Consider the following 15000-nt stretch of genomic DNA (forward strand, 5'->3'; position numbering starts at 1 on the left):
ATATATATATATATATATATATATATATATATATATATATATATATATATATATATATATATATATATATATATATATATATAACATTTGTTTTATTATTTGTCCTGTCCAGCCACTCAGACATATTGTTGAAGTAGATGATCATATCTGATGTACAGATTTACTTTAGAAAGGAGATGTATTGGATACTTTTCTTGTTTTTTATATGAATAAGAAGACATAATTAACCTTTTTGAGCAAATGATTTGTATTTGACTTTATTAAATGTTTGGGTAGAATTGTATTAAACAAAACCAAGTTTCTTTTAGGTAATACAGAAATGTATGAGAGCTGTTTGTCTATTTTCTGGAGGAATGTAGTTAATCCGAGAACTGGAAACCAGTGTTATTAAAAAAAAGTGATGATTTAGATTTTGAATCGAATCGTTACCCCTAAGAATGGAATCGAATGGTGTGGTGTCCAAAGAGTCACAGCCCTACTAAAAATGTCTTCTTAAAAAGTAATTCTCATGAGCCATTTTTTTTGAAAAATGTGGTACTCTCACTAAAACATGTTTGACTTCACAGAGCTGAGATCTTGCACACATTCCTGCCAGAAGTGGAGAGTGTTTGTGACTCTTCTTGCTTACCTTTTCCCGCCTTTCTTTGTCTCCTCGCAGAATGGAAGTGCAAGCTGGGCGGACGAGGCCGACAGTAACAGAGGACGAGGAGAAGCCTCCAGAGACTTTGCCAAGGTGAGCCTTCTTGCAGACTGCAGCGGTTTTTTTAGTCCTTTGGGTGATTTGGACTACGGTTCTCCTCAAAGTATCTGCTGTGGATGATAGACTTTTTATTGGCTCCAGAGGAAGTAGCGCTGATGTTAGTGTCACCTTTTCTGTTAAAAGTTACGCTTTCAGAAGTGATACTTCCTCAGCCTTTTGGCGACACATGTCAACTAGAAAAAGGGAATAGAAAAGTCCATACTTTGATCATGTTAGAAGCAAATTGTAAATACTTCAAAATACAGCAGATGTTTAAAGGCCTACTGAAAGCCACTACTACCGACCACGCAGTCTGATAGTTTATATATCAATGATGTATCTTAACATTGAAACACATGCCAATACGGCCGGGTTAACTTATAAAGTGACATTTTAAAATTCCCGCCACACTTCCGGTTGAAAAACTCCTTTGGATATGATTTATGCGCGTGACGTCACAAAATCCACGGAAGTGGTAGTACCCCATCTGACCCGATATAAAAACCTCTTGTTTTCTTCGACAAAATTCCACAGTATTCTGGACATCTGTGTTGGTGAATCTTTTGCAATTTGTTTAATGAACAATGGAGGCTGCAAAGAAGAACGTTGTAGGTGGGATCGATCGGTGTATTAGCGGCTAAGTACAATACAATACACAACAAGGACTACTTACTACGCCTAGCCGATGCTTGCCGCCAAACCCACGGATGAAGTCCTTCGTCGCGCCGTCGATCGCTGGAACGCAGGTGAGCACGGCTGTTGATGGGAAGATGAGGGCTGGCTGGCGTAGGTGGAGCGCTAATGTTTTTATCATAGTTCTGTGAGGTCCGGTTGTTAAGTTGCTAAATTAGCCTTAGTGTCGTTAGCAACAGCATTGTTAAGCCTTACCAGGCTGAGAATTATTAACCGTATAGTTACATGTACATGGTTTAATAGTATTGTTGATCTTCTGTCTATCCTTCCAGTCAGGGGTTTATTTTTTTTGTTTCTATCTTCATTTGAGAACGATGCTATCACGTTAGCTCAGTAGCTAAGTGTGTCACCGATGTATTGTCGTGGAGATAAAAGTCACTTTAAATGTCCATTTCGCGTTCTCGACTCTCATTTTCAAGAGGATATAGTATCCGAGGTGGTTTAAAATACAAATCCGTGATCCACAATAGAAAAAGGAGAGAGTGTGGAATCCAATGAGCCAGCTTGTACCTAAGTTACGGTCAGAGCGAAAAAAGATACGTCCATAACTGCCTCTCTAGTCCTTCACTGTAACGTTCCTCATCTACGAATCTTTCATCCTCGCTCAAATTAATGGGGTAATCGTCGCTTTGTCGCTCCGAATCTCTCGCTCCATTGTAAACAATGGGGAATTGTGAGGAATACTAGCTCCTGTGACGTCACGCTACTTCCGGTACAGGCAAGGCTTTTTTTATCAGCGAGCAAAAGTTGCGAACTTTATCGTCAATTTTCTCTACTAAATCCTTTCAGCAAAAATATAGCAATATCGCGAAATGATCAAGTATGACACATAGAATGGATCTGCTATTCCCGTTTAAATAAAAAAAATTCATTTCAGTAGGCCTTTAACATGCTTCATGGACCAACACATCTCGAGTCTTTTAGGGTCTTTCAGGGTCTTTTAGCTTTTTCAGGTCAAGGAACCCCCAAACTGATGGAGAGAAGACGCAGGAATTTATATATCTTGTATGAAATTATCATCTTATTTGACATTAAACTGGTTCTGAATGTATCTTTTTATAATCGTGCAATACTAACCATTTTTAAATAAAAGTATTGTGCTGCTAACAGCTATCTGGCAACTAGAGTGTTAATGGCTAGCTGACAACTAGCACGTTAATCGCTAGCTGACAACTAGCTTGCCAAACACTACCCTACATCCAGCGCTCTAATCGCTAGCTGGCAACTAGAGTGTTAATTGTTAATTGGCCCGCCGTGTAATTTCACTTGGCCCTTGAGGCGATATCAAATTAACACTAGAGCTGGCCCGCCGATTATATACAGCTTTGGTGCCGCGGTAACACCGCATTCACCGCTAATTCTCATACTTGCCAACCCTCCCGGGAGACTCCCAAATTTCAGTGCCCCGCCCAAAAATCGTCACGTCCGCTTTTCATCCAGTCCGAGTGCTGACCCAGTCACATAATATGTGCGGCTTCTGCACGCACACACAAGTGAATGCAACGCATATTTGATCAACAGCGATACAGGTTACACTGAGGGTAGCCGTATAAACAACTTTAACACTGTTTGAAATATACGCCACACTGTGAACCCATGACAAACACATTTCGGGAAAACATCCGCACCGTAACATAACATAAACACAACAGAACAAATACCCAGAACCCTTTGCAGCACTAACTCTTCCGAGACGCTACAAGATGTGTGTGTGTGTGTGTGTGTGTGTGTGTGTGTGTGTGTGTGTGTGTGTGTGTTGGGGGGAGGGTGGGGTTTGGTGGTAGCAGGGGGGGTGTATTTTGTAGCGTCCCGGAAGAGTTAGTGCTACATGGATGAAATGCGGACGTGACGACAGCTCGTAGAGGACGTTAAAGGCAGTGCCTTTAAGGCACGCCCCCAAGACTGTGGTCCGGTTGGAGTACGAGATATAATGACTGATGAACACCTTCGTTCGATAATGAAGGTTGCCTCAGCTCAAAGCCTGAGCCCCGTCATTAATGAACTAGCATCCAAGAAAAGATGGCAGGTATCTGGCTTGGGCACATCAGATTAGATCAGTGTGTTGCAAACTGAGCAGTTTAAATTCTGAATGGTTGGTTTATTCATTGTTATTTTATTTTCAAATTTATAGATTTACCTCAGAAGGCTGCAAATAGAAAAGAGACATTACATTTTTATTTAAAATGTATTTGATATGCCATTGATATTTTTTAATTATTATTATTTGAAACTCGATTTTGCATGTCTCTATAAAGTTATATAAGCCTGGCTTGTTCGATATTCAATACAAAACTTGTTTTGTGTCCCTATTAAAAGGTTAATTTGTTCAACCTTGGCCCACGTCTTTGTTCAGTTTTTTAAATTTTGGCCCACTCTGTATTTGAGTTTGACACCCCTGAACTAGAGTTTTGATTGTAAGATAGCAACTAGAGTGTTGATTGTAAGCTAGCAACTAGAGTGTTGATTGTAAGCTAGCAACTAGAGCAGGGGTCACCAACCTTTTTGAAACCAAGAGCTACTTCTTGGGTAGTGATTAATGCGAAGGGCTACCAGTTTGATACACACTTAAATAAATTGCCAGAAATTGCCAATTTGCTCAATTTACCTTTAACTCTATGTTATTATTAATAATTAATGATATTTACACTTAATTGAACGGTTTAAAAGAGGAGAAAACACGAAAAAAATGACAATTAAATTTTTAAACATAATTTATCTTCAATTTCGACTCTTTAAAATTCAAAATTCAACCGAAAAAAAGAAGGGAAAAACTAGCTAATTTGAATGTTTTTGAAAAAATTAAAAAAAGAATTTATGGAACATCATTAGTAATTTTTCCTGATTAAGATTAATTTTAGAATTTTGATGACATGTTTTAAATAGGTTAAAATCCAATCTGCACTTTGTTAGAATATATAACAAATTGGACCAAGCTATATTTCTAACAAAGACAATTCATTATTTCTTCTAGATTTTCCAGAACAAAAATTTTAAAAGAAATTCAAAAGACTTTGAAATAAGATTTACATTTGATTCTACAGATTTTCTAGATTTGCCAGAATAATTTTTTTGAATTTTAATCATAATAAGTTTTAAGAAATATTTCACAAATATTCTTCGTCGAAAAAACAGAAGCTAAAATGAAGAATTAAATTAAAATTTATTTATTATTCTTTACAATAAAAAAAATAAATTTACTTGAACATTGATTTAAATTGTCAGGAAAGAAGAGGAAGGAATTTAAAAGGTAAAAAAGGTATGTGTTTAAAAATCCTAAAATCATTTTTAAGGTTGTATTTTTTCTCTAAAATTGTCTTTCTGAAAGTTATAAGAAGCAAAGTAAAAAAATTTATGAAATTATTTAAACAAGTGAAGACCAAGTCTTTAAAATATTTTCTTGGATTTTCAAATTCCATTTGAGTTTTGTCTCTCTTAGAATTAAAAATGTCGGGCAAAGCGAGACCAGCTTGCTAGTAAATAAATACAATTTAAAAAATAGAGGCAGCTCACTGGTAAGTGCTGCTATTTGAGCTATTTTTAGAACAGGCCAGCGGGCTACTCATCTGGTCCTTACGGGCTACCTGGTGCCCGCGGGCACCGCGTTGGTGACCCCTGAACTAGAGTGTTGATTGTAAGCTAGCAACGAGAGTGTTGATTGTAAGCTGGTAATCAGAGTATTAATTGCTAGCTGGTAACTAGAGTGTTAATTGTAAGCTAGCAACTACAGTGTTAATTGTAAGCTGGTAACTTGAGTGTTAATTGCTAGCTGACAACTATCACATGAATTGCTAGCTGGCAACTGGAGTGTTAATTGCTAGCTGGCAACTAGAGTGTTAATTGCTAGCTGGCAACTAGAGTGTTAATTGCTAGCTGGCAACTAGAGTGTTAATTGCTAGCTGGCAACTAGAGTGTTAATGCTAGCTGGCAACTAGAGTGTTAATTGACAACGAAGACCGGTCCCCAAGTTGCTGAATGTTCACTGTTATTTTTCTCAGCTGTACGAGCTGGACAACGACCCCAAACGGAAGGAGTTCTTGGACGACCTCTTCACCTTCATGCAGAAAAGAGGTATGTTTCTCTCAGATACATTAAATGATGTCTGTGGTTCCACCTGTATAAAGGCAGGTAAGTCCTGCACGTGGTCCTCGTGGTCGCGTCATTGAAGTATGGTGGCGTTTATTGATTTTTTAATTTTTTAACTACGACGTCTTTCACTGATTCCCTTGCCGGGCTACAAGAGGGTGACCAGGTGAGGAGTGTCCATGTTGATCCTGTGAGAGGATCTCGCAGCACCGCGGCTAATTTAATTAGCCTGTAACTAGCGAGGCTAATCTGCCCGCTTGTCTACAGGAATGTGTCCTGCACATTATCCCCTCTGAGACTGAAATACACACCACATACTAGATCAGAAAGTGCAGCCCTCAGCTTGTTTGTTTGGTTTTTTTTGCATTGCAAAAACAAAACAAACACATCCCGGATTAGAACGCTACAAAAAAACAACAACAAAGTATGCAATTTGGGAAAAGATTGCGTGTGGATGCTGAAATGCGCCAGCCGAACTTAAACGCTATGTCGTTATATGACTGTGAAGCGTGTTCATGTCAAATTAGCTAAAAATAAAGATAGCATGCTAACAGTTAGCATGTGTCAAGTACTAGGTTATGGTGCGTTCCATTTGTACCGTATTTTCCGGACCATAGGGCGCACCGGATTATAAGGCGCACTGCCGATGAATGGTCTATTTTCGATATGTTTCATATATAAGGTGCACTGGTATATAGGGCGTATTAAAGGTGTCATATTATTATTAGGGATGTCCAAAAATGGCTTTTTAGCCGATATTGTCCAACTCTTAATTACCGATACCGATACATACAGTCGTGGCATTAACACATTATTATGTCTAATTTTGTTGTGATGCCCCGCTGGATGCATTAAACAATGTAACAAGGTTTTTCAAAATAAACCAACTCAAGTTCTGGAAAAAAATGCCAACATGGCACTGCCATATTTATTATTGAAGTCACAAAGTGCATTATTTTTTTAACATGCCTCAAAACAGCAGCTTGGAATTTGGGACATGCGCTCCCTGAGAGAGCATGAGGAGGTTGAGGTGGGCGGGGGTGGGGGTGAGGGGGTATATTGTAGTGTCCTGGAAGAGTTAGTGCTGCAAGGGGTTCTGGGTATTTGTTCTGTTGTGTTACGGTGCGGATGTTCTCCCGAAATGTGTTTGTCATTCTTGTTTGGTGTGGGTTCACAGTGTGGCGCATATTTGTAACAGTGTTAAAGTTGTTTGTACGGCCACCCTCAGTGTGACCTGTATGGCTGTTGACCAAGTATGCGTTGCATTCACTTGTGTGTGTGTGAAAAGCCGTAGATATTATGTGATTGGGCCGGCACGCAAAGGCAGTGCCTTTAAGGTTTATTGGCGCTCTGTACTTCTCCCTACGTCCGTGTACCACTCCGTACAGCGGCGTTTTAAAAAGTCATACATTTTACTTCTTGAAACCGATACCGATAATTTCCGATATTACATTTTAAAGCATTTATGGGCCGATAATATCGGCAGTCCGATATCATCGGACATCTCTAATTATTATGATTTTTTTCTAAATGGAAAACACTTCCTTGTGGTCTACATAACATGTAATGATGGTTCTTTGGTCAAAATGTTGCATAGATGATGTTTTACAGATCATCTTCAAGCCGCTTTCTGACAGTCGCTTCAGGATGCGCCGTTTTGTGGGCGGTCTTATTTACGTGACTCACCTTCGACAGCGTCTTCTCCCCAATCATCTTTGTTGTAGCGGTGTAGCGTGCAAGGACGGGAGTGGAAGAAGTGTCAAAAGATGGAGCTAACTGTTGTAATGACATTCAGACTTTACTTAAATCAATAACGGAGCAGCATCTCCTCATCCGGAAACAACAACACCATGTTATGTAATATTTGCGTGCATATGTGATGAGTTGAAGTCATATGATTCCTTTTCATTTTCACTTGTTGATTACTTTTTGGCTGCTTGCGCTCGCTCAGTGGTCTTCTAAAAGTCTTTGTTTGAAGAAGACCCGTGAGTTATGAGGGAAAGAAACGGGTGGGGGGTGGAGCAGAATGTGTCATGGCCCCTGTTAGTGTCTGTATCCAGTGGCAGACACTGGGAGTTGTTGTCCGCTGACCCTTCACTCGCCCTGCTCAGACGCGGTTATCCATCAAGCGGACTTAAATGCCGCCCGACAGCCGATTGCAGTTTGTGTTTTTGTGGCGTTGATGAGGGAAAGAATGTCTTTGCCTTCCATTGTTACCATTTGAAAACAGACTAAACCCTGACTCGGTTTCTTCTAAATTGCTCAAATCTGCAGAACACAGTCGTACAACTCTGAATTTGACCAAGGTTATTGGCAAGAATATACCGTATTTTCAGGATTATAAGGCGCACTTAAAATTATTTTTTTCCCTCAAGACTCGACAGTGCGCCTTATGTACGGAATAATTCTGGTTTTGCTTACCGACCTCGAAGCTATTTTATTTAGTACATGGTGTAATAAGTGTGACCAGTAGATGGCAGTCACACATAAGAGACACGTGTAGACTGCAATATGATGGCAATATGACTCAAGTAAACAACACCAACATTTTATATGTTCCATTGAAAGTAACAAACATTACACACGGCACTCAAAAATCTATCAAAATGTTTTAGTCTGTCTTTGGTAAGCTATGGAGCCGCACCGCTTGATGGATTGTACTGTGCTTCAACATACGAGTATTATTATGGTGTGTGTATAAGCCTTATACACACCATAATAATACTCGCGAAACAAAACTCCAGATATGTCTTACCTTATACTATGAGGTAAGACATATCTTATACTATAAGGTAAGACATATCTGGCGTTTTGTTTCGCAATATTATGCAAAAGCAACTTTTTTTTACCTTCTGGTGCCCGCTGATCTGTATTTGGGATCTGCATAAGTCCTGAAAAATTGTGCGAGTCTGCCTTTGTAGTCCGTAGTCGATAAGCTTCTATTTTTTGTCTATCTTCTTATTATGGGACATTCATCCTCCGCTTTTGCCATTTCTAATATAAAGTAGTGTAAAGTTCTTACTTATATCTGTCAGTAAATTCGCCATGAAAGCGCTAAAACATACCGGTGTAGTGTGTTATATTATTCACCCAAGGAACTTTAGTTATTAGAGTTCCGGTTGGACGGTTTTTCCGGTGTTGTTGTTGTTTCCGGATGAGGAGATGCTGCTCCGTGGTTTATTTAAGTAAAGTCTGAATGTCATTAAAACAGTTAGCGCCATCTTTTGACACTTCTTCCACTCCCGTCCTTGCACGCTACACCGCTACAACAAAGATGACGGGGAGAAGACGCTGCCGAAGGTGAGCCACGTAAATAAGACCGCCCACAAAACGGCGCATCCTGAAGCGACTGTCAGAAAGCGGCTTGAAGATGATCTGTAAAACATAATCTATGCAACATTTTGACCAAAGAACCACCATTACATCTTATCTAGACCACAAGGAAGTGTTTTACATTGAGAAAAAAATAAATAATAATATGACTCCTTTAGTGCGCCCTATAATCCGGTGAAAAAAGATCAAAAATAGACCATTCATCGGCAGTGCGCTTTATAATCCGGTGCACCCTATGGTCCGGAAAATACGATAAATAGTTTGTCTACGTTAACGCTTATAATAACAATATACTAACTAATACTTAGTTAATATAATAAGTCACTTTACACTTTTTACTGTCTCGTTTTGGGTTTTTTTACATTGCGGTCTTAGGCCATATTGCATATTGTGTATATTGTGTTGTTTTTGTATATTGTGTGGTTTTCTTCTTTTTTTTAAATGCAAAGCACCTTTGGGAAGCAACCTAAATTTCGTTGGACCTGTACCTGTACATGCACAATGACAATAAAGATCATTCATTCATTCATTCATTCATTCATTCATTCATTAATATTTAAGTCACAAAATGTAAATGGAGTATTGTTGGCACTTTTTGAATGTTTATTAATTGGGCAGAATAGAAGACCTCCCATTTTATTTACGTGTATTTAAGAGTTAGAATGCATTAAAAAAAAATACATCCGTTGTCTTGTCTTTCATAATAATTGTGAAGGATAGGCAAAATAATTTTTTTTAAAGTGCAGTTCCCTTTAACACACAGCGATTTTATGGTTTCTGTGTCTCAATATTACACTTACCGTATTTTTCGGAGTATAAGTCGCTCCGGAGTATAAGTCGCACTAATAAATTAGGGAAAAAACATATATAATAGTCGCACTGGAGTATAAGTCGCATTTTTGGGGGAAATGCATTTGATAAAACCCAACACCAAGAATAGACATTTGAAAGGCAATTTAAAATAAATAAAGAATAGTGAACAACAGGCTGAATAAGTGTACGTTATATGAGGCATAAATCAACTGAGAACGTGCCTGGTATGTTAACGTAACATATTATGGTAAGAGTCATTCAAATAACTATAACATATAGAACATGCTATACGTTTACCAAACAATCTGTCACTCCTAATCGCTAAATCCCATGAAATCTTATACGTCTAGTCTCTTACGGGAATGAGCAAAATAATATTATTTGATATTTTGCGGTAATGTGTTAATAATTTCACACATAAGTCGCTCCTGATTATAAGTCGCACCCCCGGCCAAACTATGAAAAAACTGCGACTTATAGTCCGAAAAATACGGTACTAACTTCTCATGTCTGACTGAGTTTCATGCACGTTAAAACAGTTCAGGTTTAGTTTATTTGGAACATGCATACGATACAATGTAATGCATCACATATTGTTTCAAAGCGCCCCGTAAAAGATGGGAAAAAGGTCAACGCTGGGGAAGGATGAGTAAAAAAAATACAATCTAGACTGGGCTCCTTCCCCGGGGCCGAGGTTCCACTGCGAGTATGAATTTTACATTTCCTAATTTAAGTGAGGAAGTATAATTAGAGCTGCTAGCGCAGGATCAAGTTCCCTGGCAGTGAAGATGGAGTGTAAGGGTCAGTGGCAGACATCACTAACAAAGTGCTCATCCATAATGGACAGGAAAATAATATGGGAGTTTTTTTTCTTCCCCCTTCCCTGAGAGTATTGACAGTAATCATTATTACTGGGAAGGGCAGCATTAAACAGGCGGGGGCGGGATGAGAGCAAATACTAAGTGGCAGCCAGGGAAGACTTTTCATGCAGGCGTCATGTGTAATTTCGGGGATTGGACTTGTGCTGTCTCTCCGAGCCTAGTCTTAATCACAGGGAAACAACTGGTTTTTGAAGAGTTGTCCGAATATATGCCGGATAAAGAGCGAGCGCCCTCTCATTTCAGCATCATTTAGTTCCTGCTGCCAGACTCAAAGAGCACCCAGACAAGGGGTGTCCAAACTTTTCCACGGAGGGCCGCTCACCGAAAAAAATCAAAGTATGCATGGGCCATTTTGATATTTTTCCATTTTAAAACTGACACAATACATAGATTTTTTTTGTAACCCTCAAGTGTGGTGTATGTTAAAGGTCCCTGGGACCTGACATGGTCTCCATCATAAAAGTATTGAAACTAAGTCATATAACTATATTCTCTTTTTACCTTTAACACTTAAATCTCTAGACCACATGTGTCAAACTCAAGGCCCGGGGGCCAAATCTGGCCCGCCAAGTTATTTTAAGCCTGGAAATAATATGCGTTAATAAAAACGCTTAATCTTTTCTTACTAAATATATTTGCTCTTTTCCTTTTGCCATTAAAAATCATGTACTGCATGCAATTGCATATCTTTTAAAATTAAATATTATCAAAATCAAAATATTATATTATCATGCATTCCAAAAATATTTTTTTGTTCAAATAAAGTACTGTACTTAAATATCTGCTTGACTTGTGATTTCAAAATAAATTATCAATCAAATTGTAGACTGTAAAATTGACTATAGATTCCGCCGACTGAGTTTTTTCCCCAGTAAAATCAACTTTTTGTACTGTTTTTTTCCATATACAGTAAGACACTAAAACATAAAAAAAAACAAAAACATTAAAACACAATTTTACGTAAAAAACAAAACAAAAAAACATCCCTGTTGCTTGAATGTTACCGCTAAAACAATCGTATTGTTTTTCCATTCCATTCCATTTATAAAAAAAAATGTATATGCTGTAAAAAAAACTTTACTGTAAAATTCTGGTGACTAAACTACCAGTTTTTAAAGTCAAATTTAAATATTTGACTGCAGAGGCCGCTGATTTTCTGGAGAGTGTGTGTGTGTGTGTGTGTAATGGCTGGAGACAAATGGAGAAGCACTTTTCCCACCTCGTCGAGGGGCCCTCCAGGCTTTGAGAGGAAAGCAGCAGCGGAAGGAAAACTTACGAGGGATTCCCATTTCCTGCCCCTGCGCTTAAAAACAAGCGAGTGTGAGAGAGAGAGTGTGTGTGTGTGTGTGTGTGTGTGTGTGTGTGTGTGTGTGTGTGTGTGTGTGTGTGTGTGTGTGTGTGTGTGTGTGTGTGTGTGTGTGTGTGTGTGTGTGTGTGTGTGTGTGTGTGTGTGTGTGTGTGTGTGTGTGTGTGTGTGTGTGTGTGTGTGTATGTGTGTGTTAATGGTTAAGGAATTTTAGCAGCTGCCCTAAATCCCGTCTTTGGGGCCCATTGATGTGTCTCACAATTCAAACACTGACAACTGTTACTTTATCAGCTCTTCTTTCCACTGAACATTACATACTCACCTTTTGATCCTTGGGCTGGCTTACTTAACCAGCGTTACCTCCAAGGGATACAATAAACACTAGGGGTGTCCAAAAATTAAGTTTTCGAATTAATCACGATTCTTATTTGTAATGATTCTTAATCTGTTAAAAAAAAACTAAAAACGTTTTTTTTTTGTTTTTGTTTTTTAATCTGTCCTGTCCAGCCACTTAGACAAATCATATAGTTGATATAGATGATCATATTTGCCATATTTTCCGGACTATAAGGCACACTTAAAATCCTTTTCCCCCCCTCAAAACTCTAGTGCGCCTTATAACCCGGTGCGCCTAATGTACGGAAAAATTCTGGTTTTGACCTTGAAACTATTTTATTTGGTACATGGTGAAATGATAAGTGTGAGCAGTAGATGGCAGTCGCACATAAGAGATACGTGTAGACTGCAATATGACTCAAGTAAACAACACCAACATTTTATATGTTCCACTGAAATAGAGAAGGTTACAAATGGCGCTCAAAAATCTATCAAAATGTTTTAGTACGACTTTGGTAAGCTATGAAGCCGCACCGCTTGATGGATTGTACTGTGCTTCAACATACGAGTATTATTATGGTGTGTGTATAAGGTAAGACATATTATCTGGCGTTTTTTTTCTCAATAGTATGCAAAAGCAATTTTTCTTAACTTCTGGTACCTGCTGATCTGTGTTTGAGATCTGCATAAATTCTGAAAAATTGCGCGCGTCCGCCTTTGTAGTCTGTGCCAACACCGTAGTCGATGAGCTTCTTCTTTTTCTCTATCTTCTTGTTATGGGACATTCATCCTCCACTGTTGCCATTTCTAATATAAAGTAGTGAAAAGTTCTTACTTATATCTGTCAGTAAATTTGCCATGAAAGCGCTAAAACATACCGGTGTAGTGAGTTTACATTATTCACCCAAGGAACTTTAGTTATTAGAGAGTTCCGGTCGGACGGTTTTTCACGGGACACATTTCCGGCGTTGTTGTTGCACTAGTGAGCCACGGATGAGGAGATGCTCCGTTATTGATTTAAGTAAAGTCTGAATGTCATTAAAACAGTTAGCGCCATCTTTTGATACTTCTTCCACTACCGTCCTTGCACGCTACACCGCTACAACAAAGATGACGGGGAGAAGACGCTGTCGAAGGTGAGCCACGTAAATAAGACCGCCCACAAAACGGCGCATCCTGAAGCGACTGTCAGAAAGCGATTTGAAGATGATCTGTAAAACATAATATATGCAACATTTTCACCAGAGAACCACCATTACATGTTATGTAGACCACAAGGAAGTGTTTTACATTTAGAAAAAAATAATAACACGACTCCTTTAATACGCCCTATACAGTATATGAAAAAAGATCGAAAATAGACCCTTCATCGGCACTGCACTTTATAATCCGGGGGGCCCTATGGTCCGGAAAATATGGTACTTTAGAAACGAGAAATGTTGGATGCTTCTTGTTTCCTTATTTGTATTTGACTTTTAATTATTTTATCTTAATGTTTTATAACAATATTTTTTAAACAAAACCAGTTTTCTTTTAGGTAATATAAACATTTATCAGAGCTGTTTGAGTTAGTCATAGAACTGGCACCCAGTGTTATTAAAAAAAAAGTATTGCTTTTTAATAGTTTTTAAATCAGGAATTGATTCCGAATTGAATCGTTACCCCCAAGAATCGAATCTAATTGAATCGTGTGGTACTTAAAGATTTACAGCCCTAATAAATACCGTCATTAAAACTGTGCTGGAAATGGAAAAAGTAAAAATAAATGATCCAGAGCAACAGTGGAGAAACCAGCAAAGCGGGAAATTGCTGCATATGTTTTGTTGTGACGTATGAAATGCTTGTTGTACACACTAACACTTGCTTTCAACACATTATTTTGTAGCCTGGAATGTTAGAAAAGGCTTGATCAGAGAAAATAATTCTAGCCTATGTATTATGTAGTCTGGAAGGGATTTATTTCCGTTTTTAAGTTAAAGTGGAGTGGTATTATTTTTTTTTTTAGCAACACCCAGTAGCCACAATATTTTATTAAGTTAAGCTCATGATGCAGTAATTTAAGCGTTGCGGACACGTTTGTTACTGGATACTTTCTAACACGCTTCTGCCTTGGAGACTTTGTATGTGTAAGTAATATGTAACTATAGCTTATATTGTGACAAATATGCTGTTTTAGACTGCAATACAGTTCAATTAAAGACATGTATTATGTATGTCTGGCTTGTGTGCTATTGTGTGCTTAGCTGTTGTGTAGCTGCTCGCTCCTGAAGGCACTGCAGAACTGCTAGCTTCAAAGCACTTATATTTAGGAGACTTTTAATGCAAACCGACATAATCTCGTTTTTTTGGATGATATCGGACCAATGGCCGGTATCAATATCCAATCGGAACACTCCTAGCAAAACCCCCCGACTCTGAATTATTGCAAAAAATAAAATAAAAAAAATTGATAGCACTTTTTGAAGGTGGATGAATTGTAGGGTCAACTATCAGCAAAGTTGACAAATAGCGGAAAAAACATTTCAAGGGCAGTTTGTAATGTGCTTCAGTTTTTTTGCAATTCTGCTGACTCGACAAAAAACACGGATAAAAAGTGGATAACATTTCTCTCACAGGTGCTGGCTCTACGCTTTGTTGACTCTCTAGAAAAAACTCCCACCTGTTCTGATAGTTCTTCCAGAGGCATACAGTGGCCTTGACAGGGATTTCTATTTGGAGTCACTATGCTGACTCCATTAAAAAAAAAAATCAAACTGACATTTTTTGCATGTTTTCGGTTAAGTTGCCGGATCCACTTCATCAGTGACATGCACAGA

At 38.4% G+C, this 15000-nt stretch overlaps 1 protein-coding gene across 1 annotated transcript in view; it reads left to right on the forward strand.

The window, feature by feature from the left end:
- The window catches only part of LOC133631093 (AT-rich interactive domain-containing protein 3B-like), a 202041-nt gene that overhangs the window by 110964 nt on the left and 76077 nt on the right, over positions 1–15000 (forward strand). The window contains exons 3-4 of the mRNA XM_062023136.1: positions 659–733; positions 5428–5500. Of these exons, the coding sequence (XP_061879120.1) occupies positions 659–733; positions 5428–5500 (148 nt within the window). The remainder of the gene's footprint in view (positions 1–658; positions 734–5427; positions 5501–15000) is intronic.

The sequence above is a fragment of the Entelurus aequoreus genome, linkage group LG02 (assembly GCF_033978785.1).
Source record: "Entelurus aequoreus isolate RoL-2023_Sb linkage group LG02, RoL_Eaeq_v1.1, whole genome shotgun sequence".
NCBI classification, from domain to species: Eukaryota; Metazoa; Chordata; class Actinopteri; order Syngnathiformes; family Syngnathidae; genus Entelurus; species Entelurus aequoreus.